General features: G+C 35.0%; 2 protein-coding genes and 1 non-coding gene across 3 annotated transcripts; 2 read left to right on the top strand and 1 right to left on the bottom strand.

The window, feature by feature from the left end:
• On the top strand, positions 1-107 carry LOC140824881 (small nucleolar RNA R71). The gene has a single exon (XR_012116499.1). It is a non-coding gene; the product is annotated as a small nucleolar RNA R71 (small nucleolar RNA).
• Positions 108-6,389: 6,282 nt separating this feature from the next.
• LOC140822946 (probable WRKY transcription factor 40) lies at positions 6,390-8,332 on the bottom strand. The gene is made up of 5 exons (XM_073183958.1): positions 8,024-8,332; positions 7,864-7,923; positions 7,352-7,651; positions 6,959-7,075; positions 6,390-6,853 (listed from the first exon to the last, which is right to left on the bottom strand). Exons 1-5 carry the CDS (start codon positions 8,102-8,104, stop codon positions 6,497-6,499), a joined length of 915 nt encoding a protein of 304 aa, XP_073040059.1. The 5' UTR covers positions 8,105-8,332; the 3' UTR covers positions 6,390-6,496.
• Positions 8,333-14,011: 5,679 nt separating this feature from the next.
• Positions 14,012-18,484, top strand: LOC140824100 (uncharacterized). Its single transcript, XM_073185698.1, has 5 exons — positions 14,012-15,721; positions 16,407-16,769; positions 16,914-17,069; positions 17,267-17,362; positions 17,435-18,484. Exons 1-5 carry the CDS (start codon positions 14,012-14,014, stop codon positions 18,482-18,484), a joined length of 3,375 nt encoding a protein of 1,124 aa, XP_073041799.1.
• Positions 18,485-18,745: the final 261 nt, after the last annotated feature.

Genomic DNA, 18,745 nt, shown 5'->3' with positions numbered 1-18,745 from the left:
AGCTCGTGGTGGGGACATCTCCTCAACAAGTCCTTATAGCGCTCCCATGCCTCGTAAAGTGATTCAAGCTCATGTTGAGCAAAAGTAGTAATGTCGGCTCTGAACTTCATAGTCTTCGACGGAGGAAAGTACTTGGTCAGGAATGCCTTTGCCATATCCTCCCATGTAGTGATAGACCCTACAGGTAAACAATTCAACCACGACTTAGCTTTATCTCTTAGTGAAAATGGAAATAAACGCAAACGAACAGCATCATCAGATACGCCATTAAACTTAAAAGTATCACAAATTTCAAGAAAGTCAGCTATATGAGAATTTGGGTCGTCAAGTGCACTTCCCCCAAATTGAACAGTGTTTTGAATCATCTGAATGATAGCTGGCTTGATCTCAAACTGGTTAGCTCGGATGACTGGTCTCACGATGCTTGGACGTGCTCCATCAAGAGACGGTTGTGCATAATCCATCATCGGAATGCGACGTGGTATCTCAACTTGTCTATTGTCACGCTGTTCCTCTCCACGTTCTTGCTCGTGTCTTTCCATCTGTTCTTTGAGTCTTTGTTGCTGTCTTCGTCTGCGGAAAGTTCTTTCGATTTCAGGGTCAAATTCAAGCTCCACGTCAAGTGATCTTGGCATGCACCACAAGAAAAATCTGCAACACAATGAGAGTATCAAATAAAAATGAAATAAATAATACTAAAGAATTTAAATGAAAAATAAAAAATTGTGAATCAACAGTCCCCGGCAACGGCGCCAAAAACTTGATCGAGCAAAACTTGCACAGTGAATGGTCCCAAAATTTGTTTTATATATGAAAGCTCGATTTAAATATCGCAAGTGCACGATAGTCAAGTTATAATAAACGTACGTGAATACGAGTATCGATCCACAGGGACTGCGTTACAATAATTTTTTATTCTCAATTAAAATTTCTTTAGCAACGATAAAGTGGTTTGGTAATTAAACTAATGTAAATCAAATAACTAAAAGAATTAAAGCACAAAGAGAATGTATGCAATAATGCAATGATTAAGTTGGATTAAATCAAATGAAAGATGACTTTGTTGGGAATTATCAGTTCACCTACCACTCGTGTTTTAATAATTACCCTCGACTCTTACTCGTGCATTCGACGGAATTCCCTAGACTAATCAATATACTCTGTCGAGCTATATTAATACTAATCATAAACATGCAGTAATCAAGTGTCCTCAATTATTTAACAGTTTAAGATCGCCTTACGTTCTCTGGAATCCTCTAGCTTTTATCCGGGTGAACTATCACTATCGACACGTACCCAATTCCGTATGTCTACTAAAATTGTAAGGCCGAGGTTTATACTATGCGATCCTATTGTTAATTAGTCTGTCGACATCGTTAACAACATGCAATAATCAAAGGAAGATAGCTAGGCTTCGCTTGAAACAAGAAATAACAATAGCATAAACAAATCACTTGTAAAAACGTCAAGAAATAATGTTAAACAACGAGTACGGGTAGGATCCCCTCAAATCCCAACAAATTTAGAGTTTAGCCAACCAAATTCATACTAGAAATCAACAATCTATGCAAGAGAATAAAATACTGAATAATAAAATACTAAATATGACGATGGAAGATGGCTGCGATGCTTGGAATTCTCGAGTTCTTCGAAAGTCTTCCTTACTCCTCACCTTCTCTCCCAGAAAAAATGATGAAAATATGATGAATAATCCTCCCAGAGGCGCCCAATCTCGTGTATTAGGTTAGTGGTCTTGGATAGAGTCCATGAAAATAGAAACAAATCTCGCAGAATCTTGCTGGATCGCGTGACTCGCTAGGGCGGTAGGTTTTGACCGCTGGGGCGAGTGACTCTCGAATAAAAACTTTGAGCCTTCTCTCTAGTCTCGCTGGGGCGGCCACTTTTGACCGCCGAGCGAGAGATCTTCTGTTAAATTCTCTTGTCCAGGCTAGCAGTCTCGCTGGGACGGTCAGTTTTAACCGCCCTAGCGAGAGGTCTTCTGTTCGATATCCTCGGTAAGGCTAGAATGCTCGCTGGGGCGGTCAGTTTTGACCGCCCTAGCGAGGCTTCTTCGTTGTTGTGCCCATTTTCTGCCCTATTTGGTTCCATTCCTTCAAAATACCACAAAACACACGAGATCAGTCATATGCTAAATAATGCAAACAAAATGCAAGAATAAACTAAAACAAACTAATATGATGTATGAATACGATTCGAAACCAACACTAAAAACACGTAAAAACGAGTCCTATCACCTGACACCAACCAATGTACAACAATATCCAAATACATAGTTTTACACAGAGTGAACATGCCAGGGAAGCCAGGGATATACCTATCAACTGATGTACAAGAATGACAAGTGGAGTAGCTAAGACGTAGGCCAACGTGTCAAGATAAGCCAAAGGATAAGTGGTAGCCACAGACAAGGGAGCGATATTTAATGGTGGAGTTGATGATGCTCCACAGCTCCAGCAACTTGGGATATGGAAGTCACCCCAGTTTCAGACATATGAACCAGAGAATTCAAGGTTAAGATCGAGTAACTCCCCCACTCCCCATTAAGTCCAGAACAAAACAAGAAGAAGTTTATACATACTGCACATAATAGTGGTTTCCTTGGAAAGCTAAGGCTAGCAACCACGATAGCTAAGGCGAATTAATGACTAAATAGCACAAACCGCCCTACTCTCCACAAGAATTTGATATAAGCAAAGAAACAAATGGTGTTGGGATATAAACATGTCAAGAAAGAAATCACAAGGTTAATAGAGCGACATAGACGGACCATGAGACGTGCAAATTTCCAAGAACAAAATTAGAGTTAGTATTAACATATAGCATAAGCTCCCTGAAGAGGCCAAAAAAACAAGAACGAAGATAGACACACTCGATTATTCATTTATTGAACCGTTGTGCTTCAAAGAAAATGGGGTGTTTTGATCTTACTTGTCCTGAATTTGTTCAAATCAGCAATGAGATATCTCTTGGTGCTGCAATCTATCATATTACAAATCGTACAGGCCTCCCATATCAAATAACCATTTACATCGACAAGGATTTGATAAGAGGAACTGGTGGGTACAATATGGATAACGAATCAATATTGGATACTGGCCGCACAAATTCTTCAATGCGCTCAGCCACATGGCTGAAACCGTACAATGGGGCGGCAAAGTGCACGGCTCAAGAGTCGGAACACATCCCCACATCACCACAGACATGGTCATCTAGTCGAGGAATGGCAGCGAGCATCACAATATGAGCGAGGAGCGATGACTGACTGAATCTAAAGTGGGGCAACTGTAGCAGCAGAGTGTCGTGTGACCAGAGTAAGCGCGTTGATGGCTTGGGTCACAAAAGTATGAATCACATCAGCTGCACAACGAGTGAGAGGATCTAGGTCGAAGCAAGGATCATGGTGGCTAGTCAGGTTGCAGACGGTGATGTGGCGGGCTACTGGTGAACATATCATTTGGGTAAAAGACTGTTCAATGGCATTCAGGTAGTGCCCTCCAGCATGCTAACATAAAGATTTGGGGTTGGACTTTTGGACAAAGAATGGGGAAGAAAAAGAAAACGGGAAAAGAAAATTTTTGAATTTGACTGTTATGATTTTTGGAAGAAGACTTGGGTTTTATGGGCTTGACCAGTAAAAGAATTGAATTGATGATTTTGGTACAATTAGGGGTGGGCATAGTGTGGTTAAAATCGAAATAACCGACCGGACCGAAAAATTCGGTTTAAATGGTTCGGTTTTATCGGTTTTTCGGCCGGTTACGGTTTCAAAATTAAATAAATTCAGTTTTTCGGTTCGGTTTACGGTTTTGATCCCTAGAAAACCGAAATAACCGAACCGACCATATTATATTTAACTATAGGGTTTTTTGTGTAATGGGCTCATAAATGGGCCTTAGTCATTTGACAAGTCTAATATTGGAATTTAATGACGGTATATTTTTTTTATTGAGAGAGTTATTGTTTGAAATTGTATTTCAAATTGTTATTGAAGCTTAGATTGTTAAGTCATAAGTGTATTGTAATCATATATTTTCTACTCATCTACTGTCATTGTTTTTTTTATATGTGTTGCATCCATCAAGCATCAAGTGATGTATAATTTTATTTCTTAACAAAATATTATAAAACCGTATATATAACCGACCATATAAACCGGACCGTATTACAAAAAAATCGGACTGAACCGTAATAAAATGGTTTGGTTTTGGACCAGATATATTCAAAACCGAAAACCGAAAAATCGAACCGTTATAGAGAAAAATCGGACCGAACCGACCGACGCACACTCCTATGTGCAATGGTCTTTTTGGGTTAAAATTATCTAGGCCCAATTAATTTGGCCCGAGTCATAAGAAAGGATGTCCGACAATTAATCGGTTAAAAGCCCATCAGTTTCCAGATAATTTGAATTAATAGAGCAACGAACATTCAGTTTTATGGGGAGACTGTGAGATGAAGTCATGGATAATGGCAGACGTAGAAAAGCTCTCCGGAAGTTGGACAAAAGAGAATGAGGCAAAAAAGTAACAAACAACTCAACTAAACAATTTGTGCAAATTCTTTGCAAAATATCTAGATTTCATCTTCAAGTTATTTATCATTTAGTCTAACTAGTATTTAACCCGTGCGATGCACGAGATGATATTATTAAAAATTACTGAAAAATGAATAGATATTTAAATTGAAAAAACATATAATTATAAAAAAATAAAAATAAAATTATTTTTTCGCTAATTTTTTTGGCTAATTTTTTGCTAACACATTAAAATCTAAAATTTTGATATATGATAACAATAATTGTTTCATCAATATCTTTATCCAAATGAGTTGTGATTTTATTTACAAAATCTCTTCATAATATACACAACAACCTATTATTCAGGAAAAAAATGAAACATGTGATCATAAGTAAACTATTTATAAATTAGAAAAGTTATTTTATTAACACTTATTATGTGTATTCCAAAACAATGTCAATAAATTTTATAAGGTGTCTTCTAATAAGATGCTTACTTTCTTTAGAATTGGTTTCATTATTTCTGTTACGGAAAATTTTATATTATCATGTATCCGTGAACTTTGTAATATAGAAGAAAATTATCACATTAGTAATACGTAATAATTAAAATCTGGTACAAATAAATGAATAATATTTTTTACTTCTCAATCATGAAAGACTTATTTCTAACTTAATGTTTCGTTGTTCTTCCATAATTGCGGATTTTAAGGATCTATGAAACTAAAATCATGTTGGGATTTTCTTTTCTTCCATTTACAGTGTCGTTTCAATAAATTTCTTTTATTTTGGTGCATATTAGTTCATGAGATCAGAACTAATTGTTGAATTTAAGATTAACTTCGTTTAAATAATTAGAAATTAGTTTTTTTATTATTATTATTTTTCATTCAAATTGATGCTTGTAGCACTTGACACACCCTCTTTCTCAAAAAATAATGCAAACACATATATCTATCAATTCCATGAAAACTTCATCTTTTGTTAACTGTGCCACATATTTCGTTGAGAATGTTTGGCTCAAATCTTCTGCTAAAACTAGTGGTACAGATATTTACCAAATCTTTTTGCGCTGCTTAGGAGTGTCAAAATGCGACACGACACGTCAACCCGACACGAAAAAAATCAGGTTCGGTTGGGGTTTTTCGGGTTCGGGTTGGGTGGATTCGGGTTAGTGCCATGTTATGCGGGTTGGTCGGGTTGGGTCGCGGGTTGACCCGCGAACTTTTTTTTAAAATATTACCTATATTTTTATATATTGTATGGTTGAACAAAATTTATTGTATATTTATATGATAAATTTTCATCATTTAATATTTATTTTGCATATTTTTACTTTTTTAATAATTTTTTATTTGATTTAGTAAATATACTTTTAATTTTCTACGATTAAATTTTCAAATTTAAATCGGAAATTTTGTTACTATGTATTTAAATTAAAATATTATTATTTTTTTTATTTTTTTGAATTTTTTTCATTAATTTTTTTAAAAAATAAATAAAATTCGGGTTAGGCGGGTTAGACGGGTTGAGTCGGATTATACAGGTTTGTGTTCGGGTTGGGGGTTTTCGGGTTGCTTCGGTTTCGGGTTGAAAAAAAATAAAAAAAATTTCGATGGTTGACCCGAAACCCGACCCGACCCACTCGATTGACACCCCTAACGCTGCTTAAATGTTTGGTGCTTTAAAATATAAGGAAAGCATCAATAAGTATAGCAAGTGTATAGAATTAAATAACATTTAGATATACAGGTTTCACGTGAAATATATCCAAGGACATGTCATGTTTTTATTCATCCAATGATGCACCATATACAAGTGTTTGGCGGAGATATCTTCAATTACACCAAGCCAAGCTTGAATGTACAAGAATCTTGAAAATAACATCCCATTGTTTTAATCGAAGTAGTGAAACAACAAAAACAAGCGACATGTCTCATTGTCTACCTTCTTATCATTTTATATATGCTCATTTTGTAAAAGAAAATTTCTTGTACTGGCAGCTGCCAAAGCTGCTATGAAATTGCGGTCCTTGGTTAAAGTCGACACCATTTGTTCAACAAGGTAATGTTGAAGTTCTGATTCATCATTCTTGCCTCTTGAATTTATCGTCTCTTCATGGCGCGGTTCTGATGTCGTTAAATCAAGAGTTATAGTTGGTGCAGAATAATGCGGAGACGTCGAATACGGTGAAGTGCCGGGTGTCAAGCTCTTGTTGGACCCGGAACTCATCTCTGCTTTCAAAGGCGGAGGATGGTTGTGCTCCCCTTCATAAGTTGCCACTACAATTGATTGATTTTCTATGCTTCTTTGCACCTGAAATAAAGAAAATAACACATCAGAAAAAGACTAATTGGTATTCTAGTTTATAAGTTCTCATTTGATTAGTTGATGAGGAGGCCTTAAATCTTGAGTTGTTACCTTCTTTTTGACAGGACAGCTTGGAGCAAAAGAACACTTGAAGTAAGCTCTTGGGCATGGGTTATCCCTGGTCACCTTCTGTCCATATTTCCTCCACTGATACCCATCCTTGACAATCTACAGTTAAGAGTAAATGGTCTTTCAATAGAGGAACAAAGACAACCAAAACTTTTTAGAATAAAACCAATTTCTTGTGGAGTTAAACAATGAACCTCGTCAAGCTTAAGCCGTTAGAAACAGGCCAGCAATATTAATGGTCCTATAAGCTAATGCCTGTCTTAATAACAGAGTTTCGTATTGATTGTATTGTACCGAGGTCACAAGACAAGAGATTCCGAGATTATCCACAGAAACTGAATAACCAAGGCATTGACAGTATTCATGACAACTTACAAGGCTTGTATCAGATGCTTCAGTTTTTGTGTAACTATGCGAAATCTTCGTTTTGATTTGCACTTCCTCCCTTGGTTTCTTGGATGAATCTTCTTCACTAGAGCTACTTTCAGAAGGCCCGATATTGTTATTGATGCTGCTTTCAGCTTTCCTCTTCTTCGATGCTCCAGGATTCTTGGTTGTATGCTCCATTAATTGGTTTCTCAGTTCTGTGTAGCTCTCACACACCACTGTTAGCATGTCTGTCAAGTTCTTGTTTTCAGCACTCACCCGCTTTAGTTCTTCAATCAAAGCGCCCCTCTGCAGACGGGAAAAGTTCAGATCATTACATAAACCCCTCAAAATAACCAATAACACTTGTTCATTCCAGTAGTAAAAGGCTCGATTCTCAAGTAAAATCTCGGTTAATTTCTCGGATGAGCTTCAATCACAATAGATATGACCCGGCTCGACTGCAGATTAATTCGAATCAATATAATAATACCAAACAGAACACACTTATAAGCACTAACCTCTTCGTTCACTGTTAAATTTCTTCCCAACTCAATGAAATCGTTCCCCACTTCTTGTTTCTGCACAAACAAAAAGTTCAGTACTGAGAAAATTATATATATATTCATTTTGCATTTGAAAGTCCTAATTTCTCCACTCAAATCGGATCCATAAACTTACCCATATAGGAACTTCATCCAGGAATCTGAAAGGTTTGATATTAAGATCCAACGAAGTGTCCAACAGACTTGTGAACTCCATAACTTCTTGTGCAATCTCCTTTTCTTCCCCCCTTGAAAAAAACTCCAAATTTGCTTAAACTTCTCTCTGTTTTCTGCGTGTACGTGCAATGTTGCAGCAGCAAATACGTCAACCAAGGAAGAGAAGATCGTAGAGAAGATTATATAGAACACGGAGAGCCGCACATTTTGATAGTAGGAAGGTGCGGAGGAAGATGGCGAAGGAAACGAAAATGAGTTGTAAATTAGAATCTAAAGCCGTATGTTGCCAAGAAAAAGTCACCCACTTGTAACAGTTGGGATATTAAAGATAACCTAAAATTGGCAAAAACTTGTGTGAGACGGTCTCACGGGTATTATTTGTGAGACGGATCTCTTATTTGGGTCACCCATGAAAAAGTATCACTTTTTATGCTAAGAGTATTACTTTTTAGTGTGAATATGGGTAGGGTTGACCCGTCTCACAGATTATGATCCGTGAGACGGTCTCACATGAGACTCACTCCCTAAAATTTGGTATAAAAAATCTTGTAAAACCTTCTATCCGATCGAAAAGTAATTTTTTTAGGAAAAACTGTTTTCTATTTTTGCGATTTTAGTATTTTATATTATAAAATTACGATTTTATTCATATATTTTCTGATTTTTTTTATAAATTTAGTCTTTTTCATCGAGATTGACATCACACACGCCGACTATAAACTTTTATATAAATAGTATTACTTTTCACTCTCTCTATAAACTGAGTAAACATGTTTCACTAGTACGGATACGTTAGACTCTACGAGACCAACTCAATTTGGAATGTATTTTAGGCTCATATGTAAAATACATTACCATTCATTTATGTTATAATTTACGCTCATACGCTCATATGTTACGTCAAACGCTCATATGTTAAAATTTACTGTGAACTGAAATTAGTTAGTCCTAATTTTGCAACTCCATTTATTTGTAATAAATTCAAAATTCTCACTAATTTTTTCCCACTTTATTATATGTTATCTCCACGTTAAGTAAATCAAGTGTTTAAACTTTTTATTTCGTAAAAAAAAAATCAGTTATATTATAAATAATCGTATAATTTACACATATAACGTGTGCGCAGTTACATCGATAACAACACTATTTATCAGTTCAATCTATGGTACATCAGATATAAATATAAATTAATGTTATGAATTCAAATAAAAAATATAGTGAAATCAACAAGAAGATCAAAATATATTCTTATATAAAATGACCATAGACCGACCCTGTTTACTAAAAGTGGACAAGAGATTCAAAAATTGGGTGGTGAAATTCTTCGTATTTAGTCAAAGTCAAGCCGACCTTAGGGAGGAAGACCAATCTCTCTAGACGAAACGTGTTTTAGGTTTTGTCTAATCGAATATGTGGGCCCCGCGATTATAATTGTTACTTTTATTGTCGAATTTAAATTTAATTTATTAGCAATATAGTTATTTAAAATTTATTGTATGAAATAATAATGTGGATCTTGTTCATACGAGCTATAAATAATATTGAATTTTGGGGGGGGGTTGGGGGGGAGGGATAATTTAGAAATATTTTATGTGAGATTTTTGAGATAAACAAATAGACTTAAGTAGTTCAATATTATAATTTATCTAATGTTTCTATTTCTTTGAACAGGCAAATGAGTTAGCTCATCTACTAGCCAGGAAATGATGTTTACATTTAAATCCATCTATTTGGCATGAGCTACCATCATTTGTAGAGAATCGGTTACTGAACGATGTTATTATGTTACATTGAATAATAAAAAACTTGTTCTTACTAAAAAAAAGAGTTGTAATTTTGTGCGTATATTTAAAAATACCACTAAGAGATGGTCTCTTTTATTTATCACTAATTAATATACATATTTACTATTATGTAATATATCTTATAATATATATATAAGAGATATTATAAAAATTTAATATAAGTAAATAAAAAAAAAATTAGATCGATACTATAAGACAAACCGGTTAAAAATCTGTTCGACCAATTCAATATTTTTCTTTTGAATTTGAATATTTTATTACATTTTTTTAAAAAAATATTTATTATATTCTATTTTTTATTGGTATTTATATATATGATTATTTGAATTTTAATTTTGTTAAAAATATAATTTTAGTAGTATTAGAGTTTATTTAATTTATTTCTTTCTTATAAATAAATAAATATATAATTATATTTTATTAAATATATGTTTTAAAATTTAAAATTTGATAAATACTTTTTATTATTGTTTTATATATATTTAAGATTTATAATTTTAAATAATTTTTTTCACTATATTATATTATCACTTTTCTGGTTTGACTGTTCGGTTGAATGATCTGACTGGTTAAACTATTTTTATAAAGTAGAATGGTTCGATCGCTAATTCATTTTTGAAAACATTGTTTTTATGGCACTTTATCGCATTTTCCTCATTTTATTAATTAATAGGTTATATTTTTCTTAGTTAACTTTCCTCAATTCTCATAGCGAAAATTATAACACAAATACATCCCGTAGATCAATTTTGTGAGATATATTTTTGACCCGACCTGACACGTGAACATATTACTTTTTATGTTCAAAGTATTAATTTTCGCTGCAAAATTATCAATTTTTTGTTACTTATCATGTATAAATATAATGTAACATATGATGATTTGAGTAAAAAATATCACTTTTTATTAGAGAGTGTAAAAAAATAAACCTTACCTATAACTCGATAAACATGAAAAAATATCGGGTTAGGGTTGTGGGTTTTAGTGTTCGGATAAAATCAGGTTGTATTCAAAATCTTATCCGAAAAAATGGTTGAGTTCGGCATGACCTGAATTAAGAATCAAGTCACTCAGCAACTTGAACCCACCCAACCCATTTATATTTTTTTTTCAGTGTTTGACTCGTACAAAAGGATGTAAAATGTTGGAAAAGTGGAGATTGAAACTTGAAAATTACTTTGTCATGTTCGAATTTTTTTTATTGTATATTGGTATCATAATATTTATTTGATCAATTAAGAGGGGTGTATTCAACGTGAGAAATTTATTGACTTTTAATGACTTTTGTAGATTTTAAAAATCTAGAGGTATTCAATCAAGACTTTTGCATACTCTATAGAAGTCTTGTGGTATTCAAAATAGACTTTCATGGAGTTTTAAAAAGTCAAGTGGTATTCAACATTGACTTTTATAAACTCTATAAAAGTCTACCGGTATTCAAATTTTCCATGGACTTTTAATAACTCCATGAATTCATTGACATACAAACATTAAAGCCTAAGGTACAACTACAAATTGTAAAAAATTGTATTTGGTTCACCCCAAAGTTTTGAATGGATTTTTAAATCCTAGCCGAACTAAACTGTTTATGTGAAACTGAATATTCTCTTGAGTAACTGATTATTTTTCGATCCAACTGATCTTCGAGCTCAACCAATCAACGAGCCTAACTAAGTATTGAAAAATAGATTAATTATAAGGCCACTGATTCAATGATCACTAATGACCCTACCTAACTGAATCAATCAGATTTTTCCGTGGACATTCTCTAAAGACTACCAGATCATTCCTTGTTAGTTATCATATTCCAATTGATGTACGAGCGCATAAAGTGGATATCGGTGGGGGTCGGATTTTCTGTTGAATATCAGAATCCATACGCACTATCCAAAGTATATTAGCTGTCAGAAAGGATGATGAATTTTTATTCAATGATAATTTTTACATACTAAAAGAATAATGTTGCATATAATCAGATCAAGTTGGTCGGTTTGTCCGGGTTCGGGTTTATAATTTTAAGGTTGGTTCAGGTTGAAAGTTTTTTTAATACCGCTGCATCGAACCAACCTGAACCCACAAGAATTGACATCCATACTTTTATGTTCAAAAGTATATTATATGATGATTTAATTAAAAATTATTGTTTTTTATGTCAAAAATATTACTTTTCATTAGAGGTATGGATCATGTTAACTTGTCTTACAGATTAATTTTATAAGACGGGTCTCCCATCGACCTAACTCTTGAAAAATATTATTTTTAATGTCAAAAACATTATTATTCTCTGAAATAAATCATTTTATTTATACTATGAAGAAATATCATGTAATATATTATGATTTGAATGCAAATTATTATGTATTGATTTGAGTGAAAAATATTATTTTTATATTAAAAATATTATTTTGCATTGCATTTATAAATCAATTAGACTCGTATCATATATATAGATTCGTGAATATAGATTCGCGAGACTGTTGCATAGAGACCTACTCAAATTTTAATATTTTTTCTGAAGGATGTATATATATTTGGGAAAAGTTCATTTTTAATCATGTATATTTGTTTTTTTCATTTATTATTTTTATCTTCAATGTTATTGAATTAAGTCTTGTTCATGTATATTCTAATTTTTAGTAATTTTAGTTCTTATTTAATCGGGAGTACTTATGTGGCTCACATCATAACTACGTCTAAATTATTGATAAATTGCCAAAAAAAACATCAAAACTGAATTTGATTACATAGATGATTAAAATCATAAAAAGACTAACATACATGATAAAAATGCAAATTTTCTTATATATTGTAAAAGTACAAGTGAAATATTGTTATTTGTGTTAAAAGTAAAAATTTATGATAAAAGTAAAAATCTCAAAATCACAAAATATATTAAACAACACACTTTATAAAATTTTTCTCTCTACTCAATTGTGTTTTTCTTCATAAATTGAGATACCTATTTATAGAATTTATTTGAAAATAATCCAAAAATAAATACATCATTGCATACATCATCACACACTATTTTTCAATATTTACAACTCTTATTTTCAAAATCTAATATTTCAACTCTTATTTTTCAACACTCCATCTTGTGATGATGATCATGATACAATGATTGTTTTCATTACGTATTTTATATAGCCTCGTTAAAAACTTTACTAAAAAAAACTCATTGGGATAAAAACCATAGTAAGGAAAAAAAGAGTGCAGTCAAGTAAACTCCCCCTTATGTTAACACGAACAATTCTTCACAAATTTCGTAGATTGCGCATCTCAATATTATATCTATGATTTCTAAATATTGTCGTAGAAAGAGTATTTGTGAAGATATTTTGATGAGTTTTCACTTGATTGAATGTAACAGATATCAATATCTTTATTCTTCTCAAGCTCTTGGGTAAATGCGATGAACTTTGGGGAGGATAAGTTTAGTTATGTCGTTTTTTATGCATCATTCTTTCATTTGAGCAACACATGCATCATTATCTTCATATAATATCACAGGCTTCTTGTCGAATGATAATCCGCATGAGATTTGGATATGTTCGGTCATTAATTTTAGCCATACGCATTCACGACTTGCTTCATGTAGTGCAATAATCTCGACGTGATTTGATGAAGTTGTTACGAGTGTTTGCTTCTGTAAACGCCAATAAATTGCAGTGCCTCCACGAGTAAATACATATCCGGTTTGGGAACGTACCTTGTGTGGATCAGATAAATACACAGCATCAGCATAACCAATTATGCTTTGATTGGTATCTATTTAATACAAAAGTCTCAAATATGTCGTTTCTTGTAGATAACGGAATATATGTTTAATTCCGTTACAATGTTTCTGTCGAGAATAAGGATTATTTAGGGAAGAATTGAGCTGTAAATCAAGTAAATATGGTAAATAGGTATTAGCTAGTTGTCAAGTTTATTTTAGGTAGTTTTCTTTTTTGGCTGGTATTCTTTCCCTCTAAACTAGTGATACTATCCCTGATTTTGGGCTGTAATTATGCTGTAAATTACTATAAAGGCAATCTCAATAGAAGAGAATAATTATTCCCTCAATTACCTCTTTTCAAGTTGGTATCAGAGCTAATATATTCTGCCCAGAATGTTTTGTGCCATTAACCCAAGCCAGAACCATGTCAGAATATTCTAGCGAATCCACCACCATTCCTCGGCCTTCCTCACAACCCACAGTGACTAGAGATATGCAGAAAACAACCTCTGATTCACACCATGTTCAAATAACCACCATCAAGCTGAACGGCGACAACTTCTTGCGATGGTCTCAGTCGGTGAGAATGTATATCCGAGGCCGAGGAAAGATGGGATATTTAACGGGCGACAAGAAAGCTCCGTCAGAAGATGCCCCAATGTATGCTACATGGGATGCCGAAAATTCCATGGTAATGACGTGGCTGGTAAACTCCATGGAAGAGGAGATTGGCGCAAATTATATGTGTTTCCCTACGGCATATGAGCTATGGGAAAATATAAATAAGATATATTTTGATTTAGGGAATCAGTCCCAAATTTTTGAGTTGACTCTCAAACTTTGTGAATTACGGCAAGGAGAAGAAACAGTCACCAAGTACTTCAACTCCTTGAAGAGAATTTGGCAGGACCTTGATCTCTTTGATGCTTATGAGTGGAAGAATGTTGAAGATGGACATCACCACAAGAAAACAATGGAAGATGATCATATCTTCAAGTTCTTGGTTGGCCTCAATGTTGAGTTCAATGAAGTGAGGGGGAGAATTATCGGTAGGAGGCCGCTGCCACCCCTTGGTGAAGTCTTCTCTGAAGTGAGGAGGGAGGAGAGCCGGAGGAATGTTATGCTCGGCAAGAAGGGACCTGCTGCCACGATTGAAGGTTCTGCTCTTGCTTCTACGGGCCTAAACATGCGCAGAGGTGCTGCCAACCTACGTAAACCAGAGGAGAAACCAAATGTATGGTGTGACTATTGCAACAGGCCGCGTCACACCCGAGAAACCTGCTGGAAGATTAATGGCAAACCTGCCAACTTCAAGGGCAGAACAAGGGAGAAAACTGGCCGTGCCTTTCCCAATGCAAATGAGGCCGAGACTACTGCCAGCACCATCAATAAAGAGCAGCTGGAGCAGTTACTAGCACTGGTAAAGTCTAATCCATCGTCCAGTGCTCCTAGTGTCTCCATGGCACATACAGGTAGCGAAATAAATGCCTTTTCTTGTGGTTTCGGAATTTCTACTCCATGGATAATTGATTCTGGAGAATCTGATCATATGACCAACTCCTTGAACTTGTTAAAACTATACTCACCGTGTTCTAAAAATAGAAAAGTTAGGATTGTAGATGGAAGTTTTTCACCTATTGCTGGAAAAGGTTTGGTCCAGATTTCCGAAAAAATAGACCTCAAGTCTGTTCTCTATGTACCTAAACTCAACTGCAACCTTTTGTCAGTTAGCAAATTATCCAAAGACTCTAATTGTCGTGTGGTTTTTTGTGACTCTCATTGTATTTTTCAAAGCCGGAGCTCGGGGAAGACGATTGGCAGTGCTAGAATGGTTAATGGTCTTTACTATTTTGAGAATATTTTACCTGGTAATAAAATTGTTCAAGGGCTTAGTAGTATTAGTTCCCTTCTCGTTCATGATCAAATAATGGTCTGGCATTGCCGTTTAGGCCACCCCAGTTTTTCATATATGAAACATTTGTTGCCTGATTTATTTGAAAAAATGAATCCCTTGGATTTTCAATGTGAATGTTGTGTTCTTGCTAAAAGTCAACGTAGAACATATGTTTCTAAACCTTACCTTGAATCAAAACCTTTTTACTTATTTCACAGTGATGTGCGGGGACCCTCAAAGGTAACTACATCATCTGGAAAGAAATGGTTTGTCACTTTTACAGATGACCATACTAGACTGTGTTGGGTATTTTTAATGAGCGAAAAAACTGAAGTTGGAATTTTTTTTAGAGAATTTTACAATTTGATTGAAACCAATTTCAAACAAAAATAAGCATTTTGAGAACCGATAATGGAACAGAGTATTTCAATCAATATGTAGAGACTTTTTTGAAGGAAAAGGGCGTATTACATTAGTCAACCTGTCCTGACACTCCAGAACAAAATGGAGTATCGGAAAGGAAAAATAAGCACTTACTTGAAGTTGCTAGGGCCATAATGTTTTATATGAATGTTCCAAAATACCTATGGGAAGATGCTATTTTAACTGCAACATATCTAATTAATAGGATGCCTACACGAGTTTTAAAACACATCACTCCGCTGGACTGTTTAAAATTTTTTTCCAGAATCTCGAATCAATTCGGATTTACCACTAAAAATATTTGGTTGCACCGCATACGTTCACATACCTAAGAGATCCCGGTCGAAATTGGATCCTAGGGCAGAAAAATGTGTTTTTTTAGGATATGCTGCAAATTGCAAAGGCTACAAATTTTTCAATCCTCTCACGAAATGTTTTTTTTATCACAATGGACGCCACCTTCATGGAAACAAAACCATATTTTACCAAAAATTTAATTCAGGGCGAGAATAATATAAGGGAACAAAATTTTTGGGAAATATCCGAACCTCTTTCAAATTTGGTTATTGACCAACCTCTTAATTTTCAAAATGAACAAAATGGGGAGTCTGAATCCACAATTGTCGACCGTGAAATTGATCTGTCGGAAAAGGAAATACTACGAATGGAGAAAAACCGAAATATCCTTGAACCTGTGGTTTATTCTAGGAGAAATGTCCTCAAAAGAAGCAAAGATGAATTAACCATTCCAGCACAAGCTTCATTGAAAGCCCCGGGCAAAAGAACTATGGATACTCCAGGTACCGATCTTTTCCCTTACCAAAAGAAAAACATCCCTTTATCTGTTATTTCTGTGCCTTCCAGTGTCAGTCTCGAAAGTCCGACCCCAAGTGTCCTACAAGAAAATGATCTGGACCTTCCCATTGCCCTTCGAAAAAGTACTTGAACCTGCACCAAATACCTCGTTGCTAGATATATAACCTATGATCATTTATCTGAAACACATAAGGCATTTACTACTAATATCTCGAAATATGTTGGGCGTAGAAACATTCAGGAAGCACTGGAGGACCAGGATTGGAGATTAGCGGTGTTCGAAGAAATGAAGGCCTTAAAGAAGAATGGTACATGGGAAATTGTTGAAGCACCCAAGGATCAGAAGATAGTAGGATGCAATGGGATTTCACAATAAAGAGCAAGGCGGATGGTAGTGTAGAGAGATATAAGGCGAGGCTGGTAGCAAGAGGCTTTACGTAGACATACGGAATAGATTACCAGGAAACATTTGATCCTGTTGCAGAAGTTAACTCAATTCGAGTACTACTGTCACTTGCGGTTAATCTCAATTGGCCCTTGTATCAGTTGGATGTTAAAAATGCCTTCCTAAATGGAGATCTAGATGAAGAGGTGTTTATGAGACTCCCTCTGGGTTTTGAACCAGAATTTAGACTGGGCAAGGTGTGTAAACTGAAGAAGTCCCTGTATGGACTTAAGTAGTCTCCGAGGGCATGGTTTGAACGTTTTGGCAAGGCTGTGAAGCGACTTGGTTATGTTCAAAGTCAAGCTGATCACACCATGTTTTACAAACACTCAAAGGAAGGTAAAACTGCTGTGTTAATTGTATATATTGATGATATCATCTTAACAGGGAGTGACTACGAGGAACTTGGAGAGCTTAAAGAGAGGCTTGCAAAAGAATTCGAAGTCAAGAACTTGGGACTGTTAAAATATTTCCTTGGAATGGAGTTTGCAAGATCCAAGGAAGGTATATTTGTCAATCAGCGCAAATATGTCCTTGATTTGCTGACTGAAACGGGTATGCTAGGATGTAAGCCGGCTGAGCCGCCTATGGAGCCCAACGTCAAACTGCAACCAGCAGGGACAAAATCAGTAAAGGAGAGGGAGCGCTATCGGAGACTTGTCGAGAAGCTCATTTATTTATCACACACTCGACCTGATATAGCCTTCCCAGTTAGTGTAGTCAGCCAGTTCATGCACTCGCTTGGGTCAGAACATTTCGAAACAGTGTACAGGATCCTAAGGTATATGAAGAGAACACCAGGTAAAGGTCTTCTGTTTAAACGTCGGGGACATCTGCAAGTTGAAGCCTATACTGATGCAGATTGGGCGGGAAGCCTAACAGATAGAAGGTCTACTTCGGGATATTGCTCATTTTTGGGCGGCAATTTAGTCACCTGGCGTAGCAAAAAACAGAATGTGGTAGCTCGAAGCAGCGCAGAAGCCGAGTTTAGATCCTTAGCACACAGAATTTGTGAGGTTTTGTGGATTAAGAAATTATTATTAGAGTTGAAGATTTCAGAATCAGTGCCAATGAAGATGCATTGTGACAACAAAGCAGCAGTTTCAATTGCACATAATCCAGTACTGCATGATCGCACAAAGCATGTGGAAATCGACAAGCACTTCATCAAAGAAAAAATAGACAATAGTGTGATTTTTGTGGACTATGTCCCTACTAATGAACAAGTAGCTGATCTAATTACGAAGGGAATACACAAGAGACAGTTCGAATTGTTAGTGAGCAAGCTGGGTATGGAAGACATCCTTAAACCAGCTTGAGGGGGAGTGTCGAGAATAGGGATTATTTAGGGAAGAATTGAGCTGTAAATCAAGTAAATATGGTAAATAGGTATTAGCTAGTTGTCAAGTTTATATTAGGTAGTTTTCGTTTTTGGCTGATATTCTCTCTCTCTAAATTAGTGATACTTTCCCTGATATTGAGCTGTAATTATGCTGTAAATTTCTATAAGGCAATCTCAATAGAAGAGAATTATTATTCCCTCGATTACCGCTTTTCAAGTGTTTCTTTGTTGAATTTGA

Source organism: Primulina eburnea, chromosome 2, assembly GCF_022965805.1.
Source record: "Primulina eburnea isolate SZY01 chromosome 2, ASM2296580v1, whole genome shotgun sequence".
Taxonomy (NCBI): domain Eukaryota; kingdom Viridiplantae; phylum Streptophyta; class Magnoliopsida; order Lamiales; family Gesneriaceae; genus Primulina; species Primulina eburnea.
Note: the sequence above shows the minus strand (reverse complement) of the source record. Positions and strands in the feature narration are given on the sequence as shown.